Source organism: Candoia aspera, chromosome 8 (genome assembly GCF_035149785.1).
Source record: "Candoia aspera isolate rCanAsp1 chromosome 8, rCanAsp1.hap2, whole genome shotgun sequence".
Taxonomy (NCBI): domain Eukaryota; kingdom Metazoa; phylum Chordata; class Lepidosauria; order Squamata; family Boidae; genus Candoia; species Candoia aspera.
Window position 1 is genome coordinate 55356518 of NC_086160.1, and position 16145 is coordinate 55372662.

At 37.6% G+C, this 16145-nt stretch overlaps 1 protein-coding gene across 1 annotated transcript in view; it reads left to right on the plus strand.

Annotated features, from left to right (window-relative positions):
• Positions 1-16145, plus strand: part of PAPSS1 (3'-phosphoadenosine 5'-phosphosulfate synthase 1) — a 60049-nt gene that overhangs the window by 19565 nt on the left and 24339 nt on the right. The window contains exons 6-10 of the mRNA XM_063309889.1: positions 5488-5601; positions 6479-6590; positions 9433-9638; positions 10930-11065; positions 13235-13503. Of these exons, the coding sequence (XP_063165959.1) occupies positions 5488-5601; positions 6479-6590; positions 9433-9638; positions 10930-11065; positions 13235-13503 (837 nt within the window). The remainder of the gene's footprint in view (positions 1-5487; positions 5602-6478; positions 6591-9432; positions 9639-10929; positions 11066-13234; positions 13504-16145) is intronic.

The following is a 16145-nucleotide window of genomic DNA, read 5'->3' on the forward strand; positions in this document are numbered from 1 at the left end:
ACAATTTGTGTATCAGTATGAAAGATTACCCTGGTTTCACTGGCTGCCCTTTAAATTGTTTAAGCATTGACTCAAACTGCGGTAATATATATTCCATTCTTTAGTCATTGGGAAAATTGTTTTCAGTGGATAGGAAACTACAATTTAGAATCAAAGGAGAGAAAACAGTGGGCCCTATGAGCAGACCTGGATGACATGTTCTCAGCTGAATTAAAAATATTGTTTGTTTTTGTTTTACCATTAAAGTAAATGGTTAGGGAAAGTTTGTCATCATTTACTGAGTCATTCAGACTACCAGATTTTAGTGAAATAACTTTTGTAATGTAAATGATGCGCCTAATAGAATCCTAGAATTGGCTATTATTCAAGAAAGCTTTATTCTACAGGCTCTACAAGCTCAGTCCATTGTATATCTTCACATACATAGTCATCCCACAAAAGTTGCTTCTGGACTACTCAGGTAAAATACTGTAGCTGAACACAACATTCCTGGAATATTTTCAAAATCAGCGTTGCTGAAGGAGAGTGTCAAAGAATAGCAAGTCACAACCAGTCCATTGAAAAAATACAAAGCTAAGACTAAAGCTATTCCTACCCTGCAGGCTGGTAGAGATTCATGATTTGTTTGATGTATCTTCAAGTTAATCTACTTCATGCAGAACATATACACAATTAAAAATCATTTTCTAAAAAAACCTCAGACGTTATATATATAATATCTAGCCCCACTGCATCCACATGAACCATCCAACACACACCTTTTTTCCCTTTTTTTTTAACTAATTAAAGGCTTGTTACTTTGAGCAGAGATGCTAGAATCCTTGAAAGCCTGTTGTGAGATGTCTGTTAGGCACTTGGAGGGTAAATTCCTGAACCAAGAAGCCCTTCAAACAGTCACTCATGCCCTGGTCATCTCCCATATAGACTACTGCAATGTGCTCTACATGGGGCTATCCTAGGATAGTATCTGGAAGCTACAGCTGGTCCAGAATGCAGCTGCGCAGGCAATCTTGGGTGCCTCAAGGTCAGCACACGTAACACCTTTGCTACATGAGCTGCATTGGGTTCCAGTTTGCTTCTGGGTCCAATTCAAGGTGCTGGTTATCACCTTTAAAGCCCTACATGGCATGGGGCCAGGTTACCTGAGGGACCGTCTCATCCCTATCACATCAACCCATCTCACCTGGTCATGCAGAGGGGGCATGTTATGGACCCCATCTGTAAAAGAATTCTATCTGGCAGGGTCCAGGAAATGGGCCTTCCCTGCAGTAGCTCCTGCCCTCTGGAACATTCTTCCCCTGGAGGTGAGACAGGCCCCCTCGCTCCTGGACTTTAAAAAAAATACTAAAAACCTGGTTCTGCCAGCATGCCTGGAACAGGAAGGGGAATAGTTATTCCTGGCGATGGCTAGCCCCCTAGAATGGCCCTTTAGACTCATGGATTGATACAGAATTTCTCAGTCCACCTGGATTTTATTGTATTTTATATTTTTATTGTTTGTTTATATTTATATTTATTGTTTTTATAATTGCATCGAATTTTAACTTTTTTTATTGTAAACCGCCCAGAGTCCCTCCTTTGGGGGGAGATGGGCAGTGATAAAATTTAATCAATTAAATAAATAAATAAATTTGCCAGCGTAGATTTTATCACTATACACCTCCATAGAAAATGTACAGTTTTTGCCCAATTATATCTGTATCATTATACAAGATATTGTAGCTGGGTAAATTAAGGCAATGTGAGTTAAAGGTATGTGCATTTGTACCTATGTCAAAGTCAATGCCTTATGTCAAGTGCATTGAAATGGGGAGCAATAGGCATTTTCATTGTATTTTTTTTTTAAAGTAGCATTAATTCTCAAGTCAAAGTACAACATTCAAGTTGTCACTAGAGGGCCTTCTAAGATAGTCTTCCCACTGAGCAGTTGTGACTTAATAGGAGCTGGAGATCGATTTCTAATCTTAACCAGTGTTTAATCACTGTATATATATGTATATATAATCCATTAGATTTACTAATATTTTAAACTCTTTAGAATACTTGCCCTTTTTGTAAAATCAGTTTCATTTCTCAGTCTAATTTTAAAATTTTGTTGATATACTAATGTTTTCCTTTTGGTGCGTTGTTGAAATATGTGTGCAGATACTGTACACATTGTGTCTTGTCTTTGAACTAGCAGATTTGATAAGAATCTTACAACATGATTAGTTCTTTGCTCAGAGCAAATTAAACTGAAGCAAAACAGAAACAAAGTAGAAAATATAGAGCATGATATGTAAAAGCAACATGTTTAAATAACTTTTAAAAACTCATGAAATTATTTTTCCACCACGTGTTTTAATGTTACATAAAAAGCTCACAACCTTAGCAGTTCGATAAGAAATTATTTAGCACACATTATTTTTTTCAAAATAAAGCAATATACATTTAAATGTTTCTCTTTACACAAATCTAATCTCTGTGTTTGATAAAAACATTAATATGGTATTTTGTTTTAATTGTAAGTTTTGGCATATGTTTATAATTCTTAACTAGTTTCCAGTGTGAAATTGAATTTCTGTAGATAAAACATTTTATTACTTTAATTATGTAAATGTATTAAAAAGTTCCAGTTTCTGAAGCTGTTACTTATAGCTCCATATACTATATCTTTTAAGTATTACTTTAGAAGTATGAGACGCTTATGATACAGGAAGGACTTCTGCAATTATCAGTTAAAGAAATAATATTTACTATTAAAATAGTTACAAAATCTTACAATAAAACAATTGCATTTTCTGTTATTGGGGAATGTAATTGTGCATTCAGTGAGTACATTCTATCAGCATGATTGCCTTCTTTTGTAGGCAAGTAGAAGTCATATTTATTTTACAATCTTCATATACTGAAAATGGGATTGAAGAATTTCATGAGTACCTGAATTGATGGTGAGATCAGTCTCTTTTAGACTTGTTTGTTTGATGCAAATGTGGCTGTAGTTTTTGCACAAATCTGATAGAACATGCGCTATATTTTTAGTTGTTTCAAGATTGAAACCAGGCTTGAATATTATTTTGTCCCAAATTTTCCAAACAACATTGCTTAACAGTTACACAATAATAATGGCAGCCACATCCTTGAAGCCAGTAGTGCTTGTCTTTGCATCTGTCAGTAGGTAGAGTTATGTGTATCTTCAGAGGACCAAATGGCAGCTGCCCAGATGTAATAAGCACAAACCTTTGGGGCAGATTGTATTTCTAAATGCTTTGGTAGATGTTTTTCAAATAATCAGTTTTTGCTTATAAACAATCCGTCTTCATAGGACGCCAGTTTCTGTTTCCTTTGAGAATCCTTTCCCGTATTAATTTCTCATTGATGTACCCACTGTATCCTGTTAAGCTGTTTACTCAAACTATGCTAATTAGGCTTAGAGGATTCCCAGCTCATCTAGTTTCTGTATCTCTTGAGGAATTTCTGTAATACTGCTGAAGATATTACTTGTGGTAAATGGGAGAACTGAAGAGCAGACATTAGTGTTTGTTATGACTTGTGAACAACTGTATTATTTTAGGAAACTGCAGGGTATTTTTCCAGTTTCAAAATCAAAGCATAACCAACAGCTTTGTAAATATTATATAGCTCTTACTTGGGATGAGGGAAGAGGCTGCTTAGGCACCAAACTTCTAAACTGTTTTTAGTTATGAATAATTTTTGGGATATGTCATTGGCGAGAAATAAACTTTGTGGTGACTCCATCATGTTCCTTTCCTATTTGAGTGTTGTTCTGGTTGTCTGCATACTTCTGTGTGCTGTTTGGCAAATGTTATGTTACACCAGTTTAATCTAAAATACGTTCTTGCAAAAGGAAATACAGTTATATTTCTTCAGCGCCATGTTGTTTAGTCTTCCTTAGCTAATGTGAATTTAGGCTACACTTGCTGTCATATAATTGAGGAAAAATTGATTATAAGGTTTAGAAAATATTTCATATTTCTTCCATTGCCATATTTTGGATCTCATTTGAAGCTGAACCAGAAAGGGTAGAAAAGTGTTCAGATAGATGTTTTCTCTATGTTTTAAAATAACAATTATTGTGGGAATATGCGTATCCCTCCATTTTGCTCCCTTTTCATAAGCAGCAACAGAAGCAACTTGCTTTGCCTTTAGAACAGGTAAGTAAAATATGTCGTTCCTGAACTTAATTATTGATTGTCAAGTTCTCCATAAATATCCCGTGTATTTCAAAGAAATTAGAAAAGAAAGATAAGACCGACAAGAACCTGCATAGACATAAGTGATATTTTCTTAGCCATGCACTGAATTTAATCAGAGTTAAGGATTGGCCTATAAATATATAGTTGAAACCACAGTTTGAACTGAGGTCCCAAAGCTTAACTTGCATTGATGATGGTTAAAGAGCATTTGTCTTGGACCTGTGCTGAGGTTGATGTCTCATTCCAAACTCCAGAACTGGTTTATGAAGCATGCAGTTGGTGTTGTTGCTGAGTCCTCCTCTCTTGCATTGCTCCTTCCCACCCTTCCTATCTTGTGCTAGTTTTGGAATGAAGATCCTGACTTTATTAAACAGAGATCTATGTTATGACCAAGTTAGGGACACCGATTAGTCAATCAGCTAAGAAAATAAACCAGTCATTTGCTAATGGGTGACAAAGTGATGAAGATCAAACCAAACCCTCAATGGGGATGTGGGGGGAGCAATACCTGCTTCTTGCAGAAATAGCCATTATCATCATGGGGTTGCTTATCTTTGTTTTTGTTTTTCAACAGCAAGGAATAAATAGTTGTCTCTGATTATTAACTTGCCTGCTTCTTCTGAAAAGCTGAACTTCCTCTAATATTGCCTCTTTCTTAGCCAAGTGAAGTTGTCTATAGGGTGAAAGCCAATCCTTTGGGGAGCAACTGCTATCTTCACACTTGTTTTTCTCACTGGACAATTGCCCATTCTCAATGCTTAGAGAAAGCAGATGAGGGATAAGAGATTGTGGTAGTTGCAATATCTATGAGCAGCACTTTATGTAACATGGCTGGGTGGGGGAGCAGATGGCTTTTGTACTTTCTCTGAAGGCAGCAACAATGTAAAGAAGAAAGAGGAGGAGAAAAGCCACTGTCTTTTCTTGCTGCTATGTTTTTTCCTGGGTGAACTCAGAGGAGATGGGATTGCTGGGATATGTGTACCTGAGCATTTCTGAATTGGAGTTCTTTCTTCTGTTCCCTTCTGCCTCCCTTGTGACAGCTAGCTGTGGCTGCAGAGCGTTCTCTGCCTACAAATATTTAGGGCTGCAAGGGAATACTGAACAAGTTTGTTAACACCTCTTAGAATTCTCTGGGGTGCTACATTTGCCAGAAATAACACTGCTAAAACAAATGTTTCCTCAGAGAGCTCAAGTTGTAAACTGATAGCACAAATCCAACTGACATTGTGAAAATTGGCTTTAAGCATTCAAGATGCTTAAATAATTCTTTTATTCATCCATTTTTCCATAGGATATTGTACCAGTGGATGCTTCTTATGAGGTGAAAGAACTGTATGTGCCTGAAAACAAACTTAAACTGGCCAAAACAGATGCAGAAACATTGCCGACTCTGGAAATAAATAAGGTAGTGGGCATTTGCAGATGACTTTACACAAGTAACTATAGTACCTCGCTTGTTCACACATAACCTGAGTTAGTTATTTGTGCCACATATCTTTTTTTATCTATAAACTTTCATCATGCTTTATGGTATGAAGAAAAAACTCTCCGGTGATCTAGATTGCAAAAAAGAATTGTTTTACTGCCAAAAATACTTTTGTCCATCTGAGTTGATCTGGTGGATAGGTATTTACAAGCCTGGCTCAGTTTTGAAAGATAAACACAAAAAAGAAAGAGATAATTATTTTCCAGCCTCAAGTTCATCCCATTTTCCCTAAGTGACGATGATTTGGCGGACTTCTGTTTCTTAAGAATTGATATTACTGACATTACTAGATTGGCCTGTTTTATTTTGCTAACTAATCATGCAGTGTTTCCGTATTTTCTACAGCATTTTTTCCTGCATTTGCAAAGTTTGTTCCCTTAATTTCATCCAGCTATTTCTTACTTTCACTGTGTTTCAAACGTTCATCTTTTTCTACTTTGATTAGCTTTAGTTTCTACTATTTTACTGATTCATATTTTTAAATTTGCAAATTCATGTGATGCTTTCTTTTTATAGTCCTTATAACTTACTAAACTACCCATGCAGTAGATGGTTGCTATACTCAGTTTATACTTAGAATGTTGTTCTGCTTTCTTATTTTCAGTGATGATGAATTATTTAAACATGCCATAATCCTCTTATTGTTTTGGTGTAGCCTGGAATGTTTCTGTTTGGATGAACTAAGAATCATAGCTTATCAAATTCCTCTCCTGTTGTCTTTCAAAATGAATGCTTTTATTCTGATGTTGTCAAAAATTTGCATCAAATCTAGTACTTACCCAAAATGTATTTACAGGTCGATATGCAGTGGGTTCAAGTTCTTGCAGAGGGTTGGGCAACACCACTTAATGGCTTTATGAGAGAAAGAGAATATTTGCAGTGCCTTCATTTTGATTGTCTACTGGATGGTAAGACATTCCAAATAGGCCACAGTCCATTAGTCTTGCAGAGAGGCTGTATATAATTCTCCCATTTGCACTTAAGAAAAATCAGTTGGATGTGTGTGAAAAAATTAGTCTTGACTTCAACTTAGAAAACTTGAAAATATTCTTATACTTTCTGGGCTGGGTTATTATATTTCATGAAGTCAATGTTTATTTGAAACTCGAGGTCCTTGAGGTCCTCAAGGACTGTGTTTGACCCTGGGAGACTTCAAAACAAAATTACAAGTTTTAATGTGACAGAAGTGGAAAATTATTAAGTACACCACTGGAGAGTTATCATGTTAATTATATTTAGTCTTAATTAAATATGCAAAATACTTTTTTCAATTTTGTCCTGCCCACATCCACAATTTTTGGAGAATGAGGCTTTGGCATGCTTCTGTAAGAGCAATATGGGTTTTGGCCCAGAAAAAGTTTTCATCAAAAATTTAATCTATTGTTAATCCATAGTGGTCTGATTTGCAGCTTAAGCCATAATCCATGATTTGCAAACCACAGTAGATGGGCTTATTGATCAGGCTGTGGTCTAATGTGGTTAACTTAGCTTTGTTTTACTGATCCTGAACTTAGTTTTCTGTTTATCTGATCTTGTCCTTTTCCTCCAAGTACAAATTGGTATTCCCGTTCTTACTCAGTGGCCATGTGTTCTAGCTATGGTCAGTATATTTTCTTTCTCCCTTTGTTTTGGCTAACATGGAAGGTTCACTGAAAGAAAAGCTAATGGGGAAGAAGCTTGTCAGGATTCTTCATGAGCTTCACAAAAAGATGAGAGATATAAGGAAGGAGCATGGGTCACCATCTGCAAAATGTGAACTCCATCAGTATTTTGACAATACATGATAGCACTAGAAACTAATGCTGTTTTCAGAATTTCAGGCAACAACATCCTGAACACATAAAATAGGGGAAATTTGGCAATTGTTGAAACACATAACCAAGGGGTAAGCAAGTTGGTAGCTTCCAGATGTTTTAGTGATTACCATTGGCCATGCCAACTGGGTTTGATGGGAATTTTGAAAAAATGTTTATTAATATATATTTAAATTATTGGGCTGAAACATATTTTTTCATCATTATAGCAAATCTATATTTTGGAATAATGATGAACTGTTAATAACTTTGATCAGCTTAGGATAAAACTGCTGTATTATAACTGACACATTAACATTGATGGATTTCTTGAATAATAGCTTTGTTCCAATAAATCGAAGTCTTGGTAATATTTCTGTTATGTTTGGCTTCAATTAAAAGATTTCATGATGCTAAACTGCCATTTGTATCAATTTTATAACTATAAATGATTAGAAAACAGTGAAGTTTGAATTCAAAAATCACATTCTTCATTTTTGTATGGCAGAATGATCCTTGAACACCCAATCTTGAATGCTTTTATCTTCAGAAGTCAGGTATATGGTTGATCTATCCCTTAGATACACTGGGGTGATTCTTTAAAAAGCAGATTTGGTGTATCTTCATTGTTAGTTACTTTATTTTTGCATTTTTATTGCAAGGGATATCTTGCCTGTCTTAGGGTGTTTGACTTGGTTTGGTGGCTAAGGTGACATTTATTTAATCTTAGATAGCAAAATAGAGCTTTTCCTTGGATTGTTCTTATCCAGGGAAGTTTTGCTGGGTAGCTACTCCCATGTCTTTTCTACTTGCTGCCTTTGGAGTAATAATACTAAGCTACGGATTTTATGGAGAGCCAGTCTGGTCTAGTGGTTAAGGCATCAGGCTAGAAACCAGGAGACTGTGAGTTCTAGTCCTGCCTTAGGCACAAAGCCAGCTGGGTGACCTTGGGCCAGTCACTCACTCTCAGCCCTAGGAAGGAGGCAATAGCAAACCATTTCTAAAAAACCTTGCCAAGAAAACTGAATGGATTTAAAGAAATGGATTATATGAATAAAAATAAGTGGATTTATTTTATATACTGGCCCACATTTTTTGCTAAAAAAATGTAACTATGTACATCTTGTAAATAATTAATAAGAAAGATGTGGGTCCTAAAGCTTTATTTATTATACTTATTAACTTGAATTGCCCAAGTTTTTCCCCTAGGCAGTTTCTAATCTTGATTGTTCTAACCTGTTTATAAAAGTTTAGCTATAAAAGTTTATCATTCTTTCTTTTTGAAGAACTATGTCTTCTTAATTGCTCATCCAGCAGTCTTTTTCATGTGATGTTATTTCTGTTGGGTTCAGTGATATTACAGCTGCTCCAGAACCCTGAAAAGATTGCAGCAGCAGCCCAGTGCTTAAAAAGAGTTTGGCTAACAGCTGTTGTTTGCTTTGTAGAGAAAATGAAATGTTGGAATGAAATAAACTCTGCAGTGCAGAGAGAGGGATCTCCCACTTGCTGTCCTAGAGTAGTATGAGCAAAAAGTCTATTATTTGTGTCCTTACTCTGATCACATTGGTGAAAAAAGAAAATTGAGAAATAGCTAAAGCAGGTCTATGCCTCAAGAATAGGACAGGCAAGGATTTCATCTATTCATCATCAAAGGACATGCTGTCAAAACACTGTAGAGTAGAATAATTGTGTGCAGAGCATATGGTCTGCTCCTGAAATGTGCCACTGTTCCCTGAAATGTTCCAGTCCTCCTTCAGAACCAACTGATTTGAAGGTTATGGGCAATAATCTGTCCATTCCAGAAGTGAATCTTCTAGGAAGTGACGTGCATTGTTCTGAATACATATTCTGGGAATTGATCATTTTGGTTTGCTCATTCTTAATTTAGATGTTTTTTTTCCAGAGACCTGGAGATACTTATTTAGATGATGTCTGCTACTACTTTTTACTTTTTTAGGTGGAGTCATTAATTTATCAGTGCCTATAGTGTTGGCAGTTACAGAGGAGGATAAGGAGAGACTGGATGGATGCACAGCTTTTGCCCTGTTATATGATGACCGGCGTGTAGCTATTGTCCGTAATCCAGAGTTCTATGAGCACCGAAAAGAAGAACGTTGTGCCAGACAGTGGGGAACAACATGCAAGGAGCACCCATACATCAAGGTAGCTTTTCCAAGCTAATTTTAATTATTAATCTGAAGTCCTTCTACAGCATAAACACAGTTCATAAATAAGCATGGTGAATAAGATTATTGGAGTAGTTGCAATATGTCCCCTGTGGTACAAATCTTCATGGATTTTTAGATAAGACTCTCTTATTGCAGCCGATCATTTCTGTATAGTCTTTCGGTGCTCAGCCTGTTGAACTAAGTTTGGAATGACCGCGTATCTTTGTGTACAAACAAATTCATGCAAGTCCTATATACTGTCACTAAACTGGACAGCAATTCCTCTCATCTGGTTTATAGATACAAATTTGTGTTCCTAGAGGAAACCCTCTGAAATGAATTATTCAGCAGTGATGACAGAAAAAACAGCTGTCCTGTCTGCCTCAGGGCTTGGTCAGATTAAAATAACAGAGCCCAGTTCATCTTTTATTTTGACAGGCAGTTTAAACTATCTATTCAGTTGGTTTCTTAATTGTAATGATGAGCCCAAATTTAGATTCAAGCTAATTTGTAGCAGGATCAGTGATATAATTCCTGTTTTTCCTTGGATCATACTCAGTGCTCAGGAGGCTTACCTAAAGTAATTATCCTGTGAGATAGATTGGGCTACAAGACAGTGAGTGGCTCAAAGTGAGCTCTGTGGTCAAATGGAGTCTTGAATCAAAAATTACTACTTTTAGGTTCCAGCATATAAATGTGCTGGCGAATTAATTTGTCAGCCTTTGGAAGTTTTTTTAAAAATCCTTTAAAGGCTTGTTAATTTAAAGAAGCTCTGTTAACTATGATCCCTGAAATTTGATAATTCTTTATAACTTGGGTCAGTGTTTTAATTTACTTTAATGCTATAAAGTTACCCACTAGTCTGTATTGGCCTTTTTCAGTGCCAGAGATCTACTGATCACCTCCAAATCAACCCCATCCTGTCTTTTCAAAGTCAGCACATAATGGCAGCATAGTTTTTGAAGAGGTATAAAAACATGAGTTTTCCTGGTGATTTTCAGGTCTCAAAGAGGGTGAGTCAATACACAGTAATAGGTGTCAAAACTTAGGGTTTGCAGTAAAATAGTAGCATGAAATGTTAACCTAAATTTTGAGGAAATATGAAATTGTTTGGAGGAATAAGGAATTCTGATATGTCAGTGCATACAAGTGGTTTATTCACAATATCAGATACTGGGATTAACCGGAGCTCTCTCAGGATGCTCAGAGCAACTGTTAGTATATAGTTAAAATCTTGTCCCCGTTTATACTGTTATTGATACAGTCTGCTTTCTTACATTCCCTAGATGGTTATGGAACAAGGGGATTGGCTTGTGGGTGGTGATCTTCAAGTCCTGGATCGTATTTATTGGAACGATGGCCTCGACCAGTACCGTCTCACACCTGCCGAGTTAAAGCAGAAGTTCAAAGACATGAATGCTGGTGAGTTCTTAAATGAGGATGGGTGGTAATAAAGAAGGAAATCTGGCTGCCCCTACCAGAAACTTGCCCTGGACAAAGCCATAATAGTTTTGCCATTTTTTACTGCTGCTGATTGCATTCTGAACAGGCAGATTTGGCATTCCAAAGGAGATCAGCAACAGTAATCACTTCCAAATCTTTTTGACTGCCTGCACAGTACTTTCCTGTTCAGTAATGGTGGTCTGGGGTTATGGTCTTCAGTAATCTGGATAGATTTTGGTTTATTTTTGTATTATGGTGTGTAGCATCTTTTAGCGGTCTTTGATTTTGTGAAATTTCCTCCCTCCCTCCCTCCTTAAAGAACAGCTCTATGGAAACAAACCATAGGAGCATTATGCTCAGTGGTGATAAATGGTATTTCAATGTGTCATAAAAATACTTCTGGAAATACTTTGCTAGGTTTATAACCTAGCAATGAAGAAACCCACGGTAGAATCAGTTTGTTTGCACTGTAGCACTTTGTGCTGGCGAAATAAGAAACAGATCAACAGTAGCCTGGCAGCTTGCTTTTGCTATGCTGTTACAGCTGGGGAAAGCAAGAGCAGCCTCTAGATTAACACTCAAAAATTGTGGGCAAGGGAGTTTGAGATTAGAGTTGCTACTTTAAGGTAGCAACTTATTATAAATAAATATATTGGTTCTGGATCTGCAAGAAGTTTGAGTTTAGAGTTGCTACTTTAAAGTAGCAACATATTATAAATCAATATGTTGGATCTGCAAGAGCCCAGTTTTATGTCTGCAGACTACTGCAACACACGGCTAATCTGGTGCAGATATGGCTTAAAACTTAGCCACACCTATCCCTTCTGTCTTTTTCCCCCTAAATTTTTAACTATCTTGCCTAATGAAGACTTTTAAAAACTTTATAGATGGCATACAATTTTTTTACAGCTTTGGTTGGCCTCAAAGGAATATTACCATGAGACACCATCCCCATCCCCCAGCTCTAGCTGGGGAAAAGTGCCAATCTCAATTGGTAGAGTTGAGTTTAAAGTGTGCATTTTTTTTCCTTTGATTTTTGGCTCCAAGTATTTCCTTCAAATAATAAGCATTTGAGTTCACATTCTCAAAACCCTTCTCTGGGATGTATTGGAACTGATGTCTTGGCAATATTAACTTAAATTGATAAACTAATAGTTGGCTAGAAACTGGATGTTAAACTGATTTAAAGAAGCAGTTCATTGTCTAAAAATGAACATCTTGACTTTTGCATATCTTGAATGCTTATGGAAAAAAAATTAATGTGAGCAAATAACTTGCAAACAATTATGGATGCATGCAGAATATAAACAGGTTTATAATTTTGTTGAAGAATATGGCCCTATTCCAGCAACAACAGTCCATGTGTGCAGATATGTTTGTCTCTGCTTATAGTAGAGTGGGCCTACGATGGCCAGCCACAGGGGATAGAGAAATAGCTTTTGAATAAGTTGCCATCACCATATTTCACTTATTTACACGTATGCTTCCTTTCTCCACTTTGATAAATAGGTGATGACCCTCCTTTAGGCTTTTTGTTTGTTTTTGGCGGGTTGAGGGAAGATGGGAAACCCTGTTGCTTTAGCAGTGGGATTCAGTTCAGTTTGAGTTTAAGACTTACAAAAATCCCATTGATCAAAGAAAATCCATTAAATGGCTGGATATCTTTCATGTCCTTAACGCTAGCTTGCACTTTTCTTGGCAGCTAGTTAAACATTCCTGCTGTGCTATCACCCCACAGCTTATATTAGCAGGCAGTATTAAGGTACATTATGTGCAGTGGTTTGATAGGTCTTTGGCATGAAATATGAGTGACATAGCATTGATAGAATGCCCTCTTTGAGGGAAATGAAAGCCAGACACCATTGACTAGGATTTTGATGACTACCTGTAGAGGTATAGCCATCATAGCAGTGTTCATCACATTACTTTTGTACTCTAATCTCCCAAACATTCGCCATAGTTAGAAAGATAATCCATTAAGACCCCTCTCTGCAATTGGCTGATCTCTGGCCACCCCACTCACCCTTTTTATATATTACAAGCCAAACAGACTTGAATAAAACATTGGTTCCCACTTGTCATTGACTACTTTTAGAATTGTTAATTCATTACTTCTAGAATTGTTGACATCTCCTCTTCTTTCTTCAGATGCTGTCTTTGCTTTCCAGTTGCGTAACCCTGTGCACAATGGACATGCCCTATTGATGCAGGATACTCATAAACAGCTTCTTGGTCGAGGTTATAGGCGCCCAGTTCTACTTTTGCATCCTCTGGGTGGCTGGACAAAGGACGATGATGTTCCTCTGATGTGGCGAATGAAGCAACATGCAGCAGTGCTAGAGGAAGGAATATTGAATCCAGAAACAACGGTTGTGGCCATATTTCCCTCTCCCATGATGTATGCTGGACCAACTGAGGTAGGACGGCATATACCACAGCTTGCTAATTCCTTCATCCATGTGTTTTGTTCTTTGTTTCAGCTGATTTCCTGAATTCATTTATCAATATGGTCTCCCCCAGGCACCACTGCTTCACCACAAGACCGTTGCATGATTCATCGTTATCCAGAATTCTTCTGCCATGAGTTGTTTATAAAATTTGGTTTAGAGGCCCTAATGGAAAGGTCCTGTTGTGTTGATGTTCGTAAGTTCTTTGTTTACAGACAAGAGCTCGTTATGCCATTTCTTCTCCATCTTTTTACTTCAAGAAAGTTACAAGTATTCTTAACATATTGAACAATGGCCAGAACTGAACAGCTGGTTCCTGCCCCCTCTTCATTCTAGTGTTTTCTTTCAGATTTGTACATGGAGTTGAGACAGGTATGAGCAAACAGTTGAAAGCATGCTGGCTGAAGAAGTGGCATCAAAGCCTAACTTACTGGGCTCTTTTTCAGGATTTTATCTGGAATTTTTGGCAGTACTTGTGATCCTGAACTTTTCTATCACAGCTATTCTGTACGTGCATGTATCACTTCACCTCCCATCCTCTGAGGTCACTTTTATTCCTCTCTTTTCTTTCTATATCTAAAATTCTGTTGTCTTCAAGCTATTTATCTTGTTGAGCAAACTTGGGAAGCAAGTAGGCTGATTTGCTAAGAAAGTAAACCTGCCTTAGTTCAGAAATGAAAATGAATGGGTAATTCTTTTATGAAATGTTCTAATCTGTGACCTATCTATGCTAAGAGAGTAGCTCATTGCATGGATTTCTTAGCTTGGGGTGTTAATAGATACATATGAAGGAGAAATTTTCAGAGTTGTAAACTGAGAATGTGCATAATTGGTTGGAATAGGAATACAATTGTGTTCCAAATGTGAAAGTTGCTGTTCCTTAGCTTTTCTCTCATTGCCGTTGTTACCTCTTGCTGACATTTGGAACAGCCAGAAGCTTGAGACAGGAGAGTCAGGGTCCCAAATCAGTCAGGCAGCATGAGCTATTTCCTTTCTTTTCTCAGATGTTAGTCCCACCCTGTTGCTTCCTCCTGCTGATGCCAGAGGTTGAAGCAGTATAATCCTTTTGCTAGGCAGGGAAGATATGACAGAAGCACATGGTTCCACTCTTTCTCAAGCCATGGGCCAGAGCTAGCCTTGAGGGGTATGCCAGGGGTCACGCTCCAAAGTGGGCGAAGTAGGAGAATGCTAAATTTGATTTAATTTACTGTATGTTTAAATCGAATTAAAATTGGAATGGAATACATTCAGTACAATTAAGATGGTTATTCCCGATGTAATTAATAATGTTCTCCTTGTACTGCATCAAAAAGTAAAATTGATTGACAACATTTGGAGGACCCTGGATACCTCATGGAAAGCTTATGTGAACCACATGGAACCTGGGATCTGTAGCACATGCATCATTATTGTTTATTTGTTTAGTCGCTTCCGACTCTTCGTGACTTCATGGACCAGCCCACGCCAGAACTTCCTGTCGGTCGTCAACACCCCCAGCTCCCCCAGGGACGAGTCCGTCACCTCTAGACTATCATCCATCCATCTTGCCCTTGGTCGGCCCCTCTTCCTTTTGCCTTCCACTCTCCCTAGCATCATCATCATCTCCAGGGTGTCCTGTCTTCTCATTATGTGGCCAAAGTATTTCAGTTTTGCCTTTAATATCATTCCCTCAAGTGAGCAGTCTGGCTTTATTTCCTGGAGAATGGACTGGTTTGATCTTCTTGCAGTCCAAGGCACTCTCAGAATTTTCCTCCAACACCACAGTTCAAAAGCATCGATCTTCCTTCTCTCAGCCTTCCTTATGGTCCAGCTCTTGCAGCCATATGTCACTACGGGGAACGCCATTGCTTTAACTATGTGGGCTTTTGTTGTCAGTGTGATGTCTCTGCTCTTAACTATTTTATCGAGATTGGTCATTGCTCTTCTCCCAAGGGTTAAGCGTCTTCTGATTTCCTGACTGCAGTCAGCATCTGCAGTAATCTTTGCACCTAGGAATACAAAGTCTTTCACTGCTTCTACATTTTCTCCCTCTATTTGCCAGTTATCAATCAAGCTGGTTGCCATTATCTTGGTTTTTTTGAGGTTTAGCTGCAAGCCAGCTTTTGCACTTTCTTCTTTCACCTTCATCATAAGGCTCCTCAATTCCTCTTCGCTTTCAGCCATCAAAGTGGTATCATCTGCATATCTGAGATTGTTAATGTTTCCTCCAGTGATTTTAACTCCAGCCTTGGATTCCTCAAGCCCAGCATGTCACATGATGTGTTCTGCATACAAGTTGAATAGGTAGGGTGAGAGTATACAGCCCTGCCATACTCCTTTCCCAATCTTAAACCAGTCCGTTGTTCCGTGGTTTGTTCTTACTGTTGCTACTTGGTTGTTATACAGATTCTTCAGGAGGCATACAAGATGATTTGATATCCCCATACCACTAAGAACTTGCCATAATTTGTTATGGTCCACACAGTCAAAGGCTTTAGAATAGTCAATAAAACAGAAATAGATGTTTTTCTGAAACTCCCTGGCTTTTTCCATTATCCAGCGGATATTGGCAATTTGGTCCCTAGTTCCTCTTCTCCTTGTACTGCATCAAAAAGTAAAATTGATTGACAACA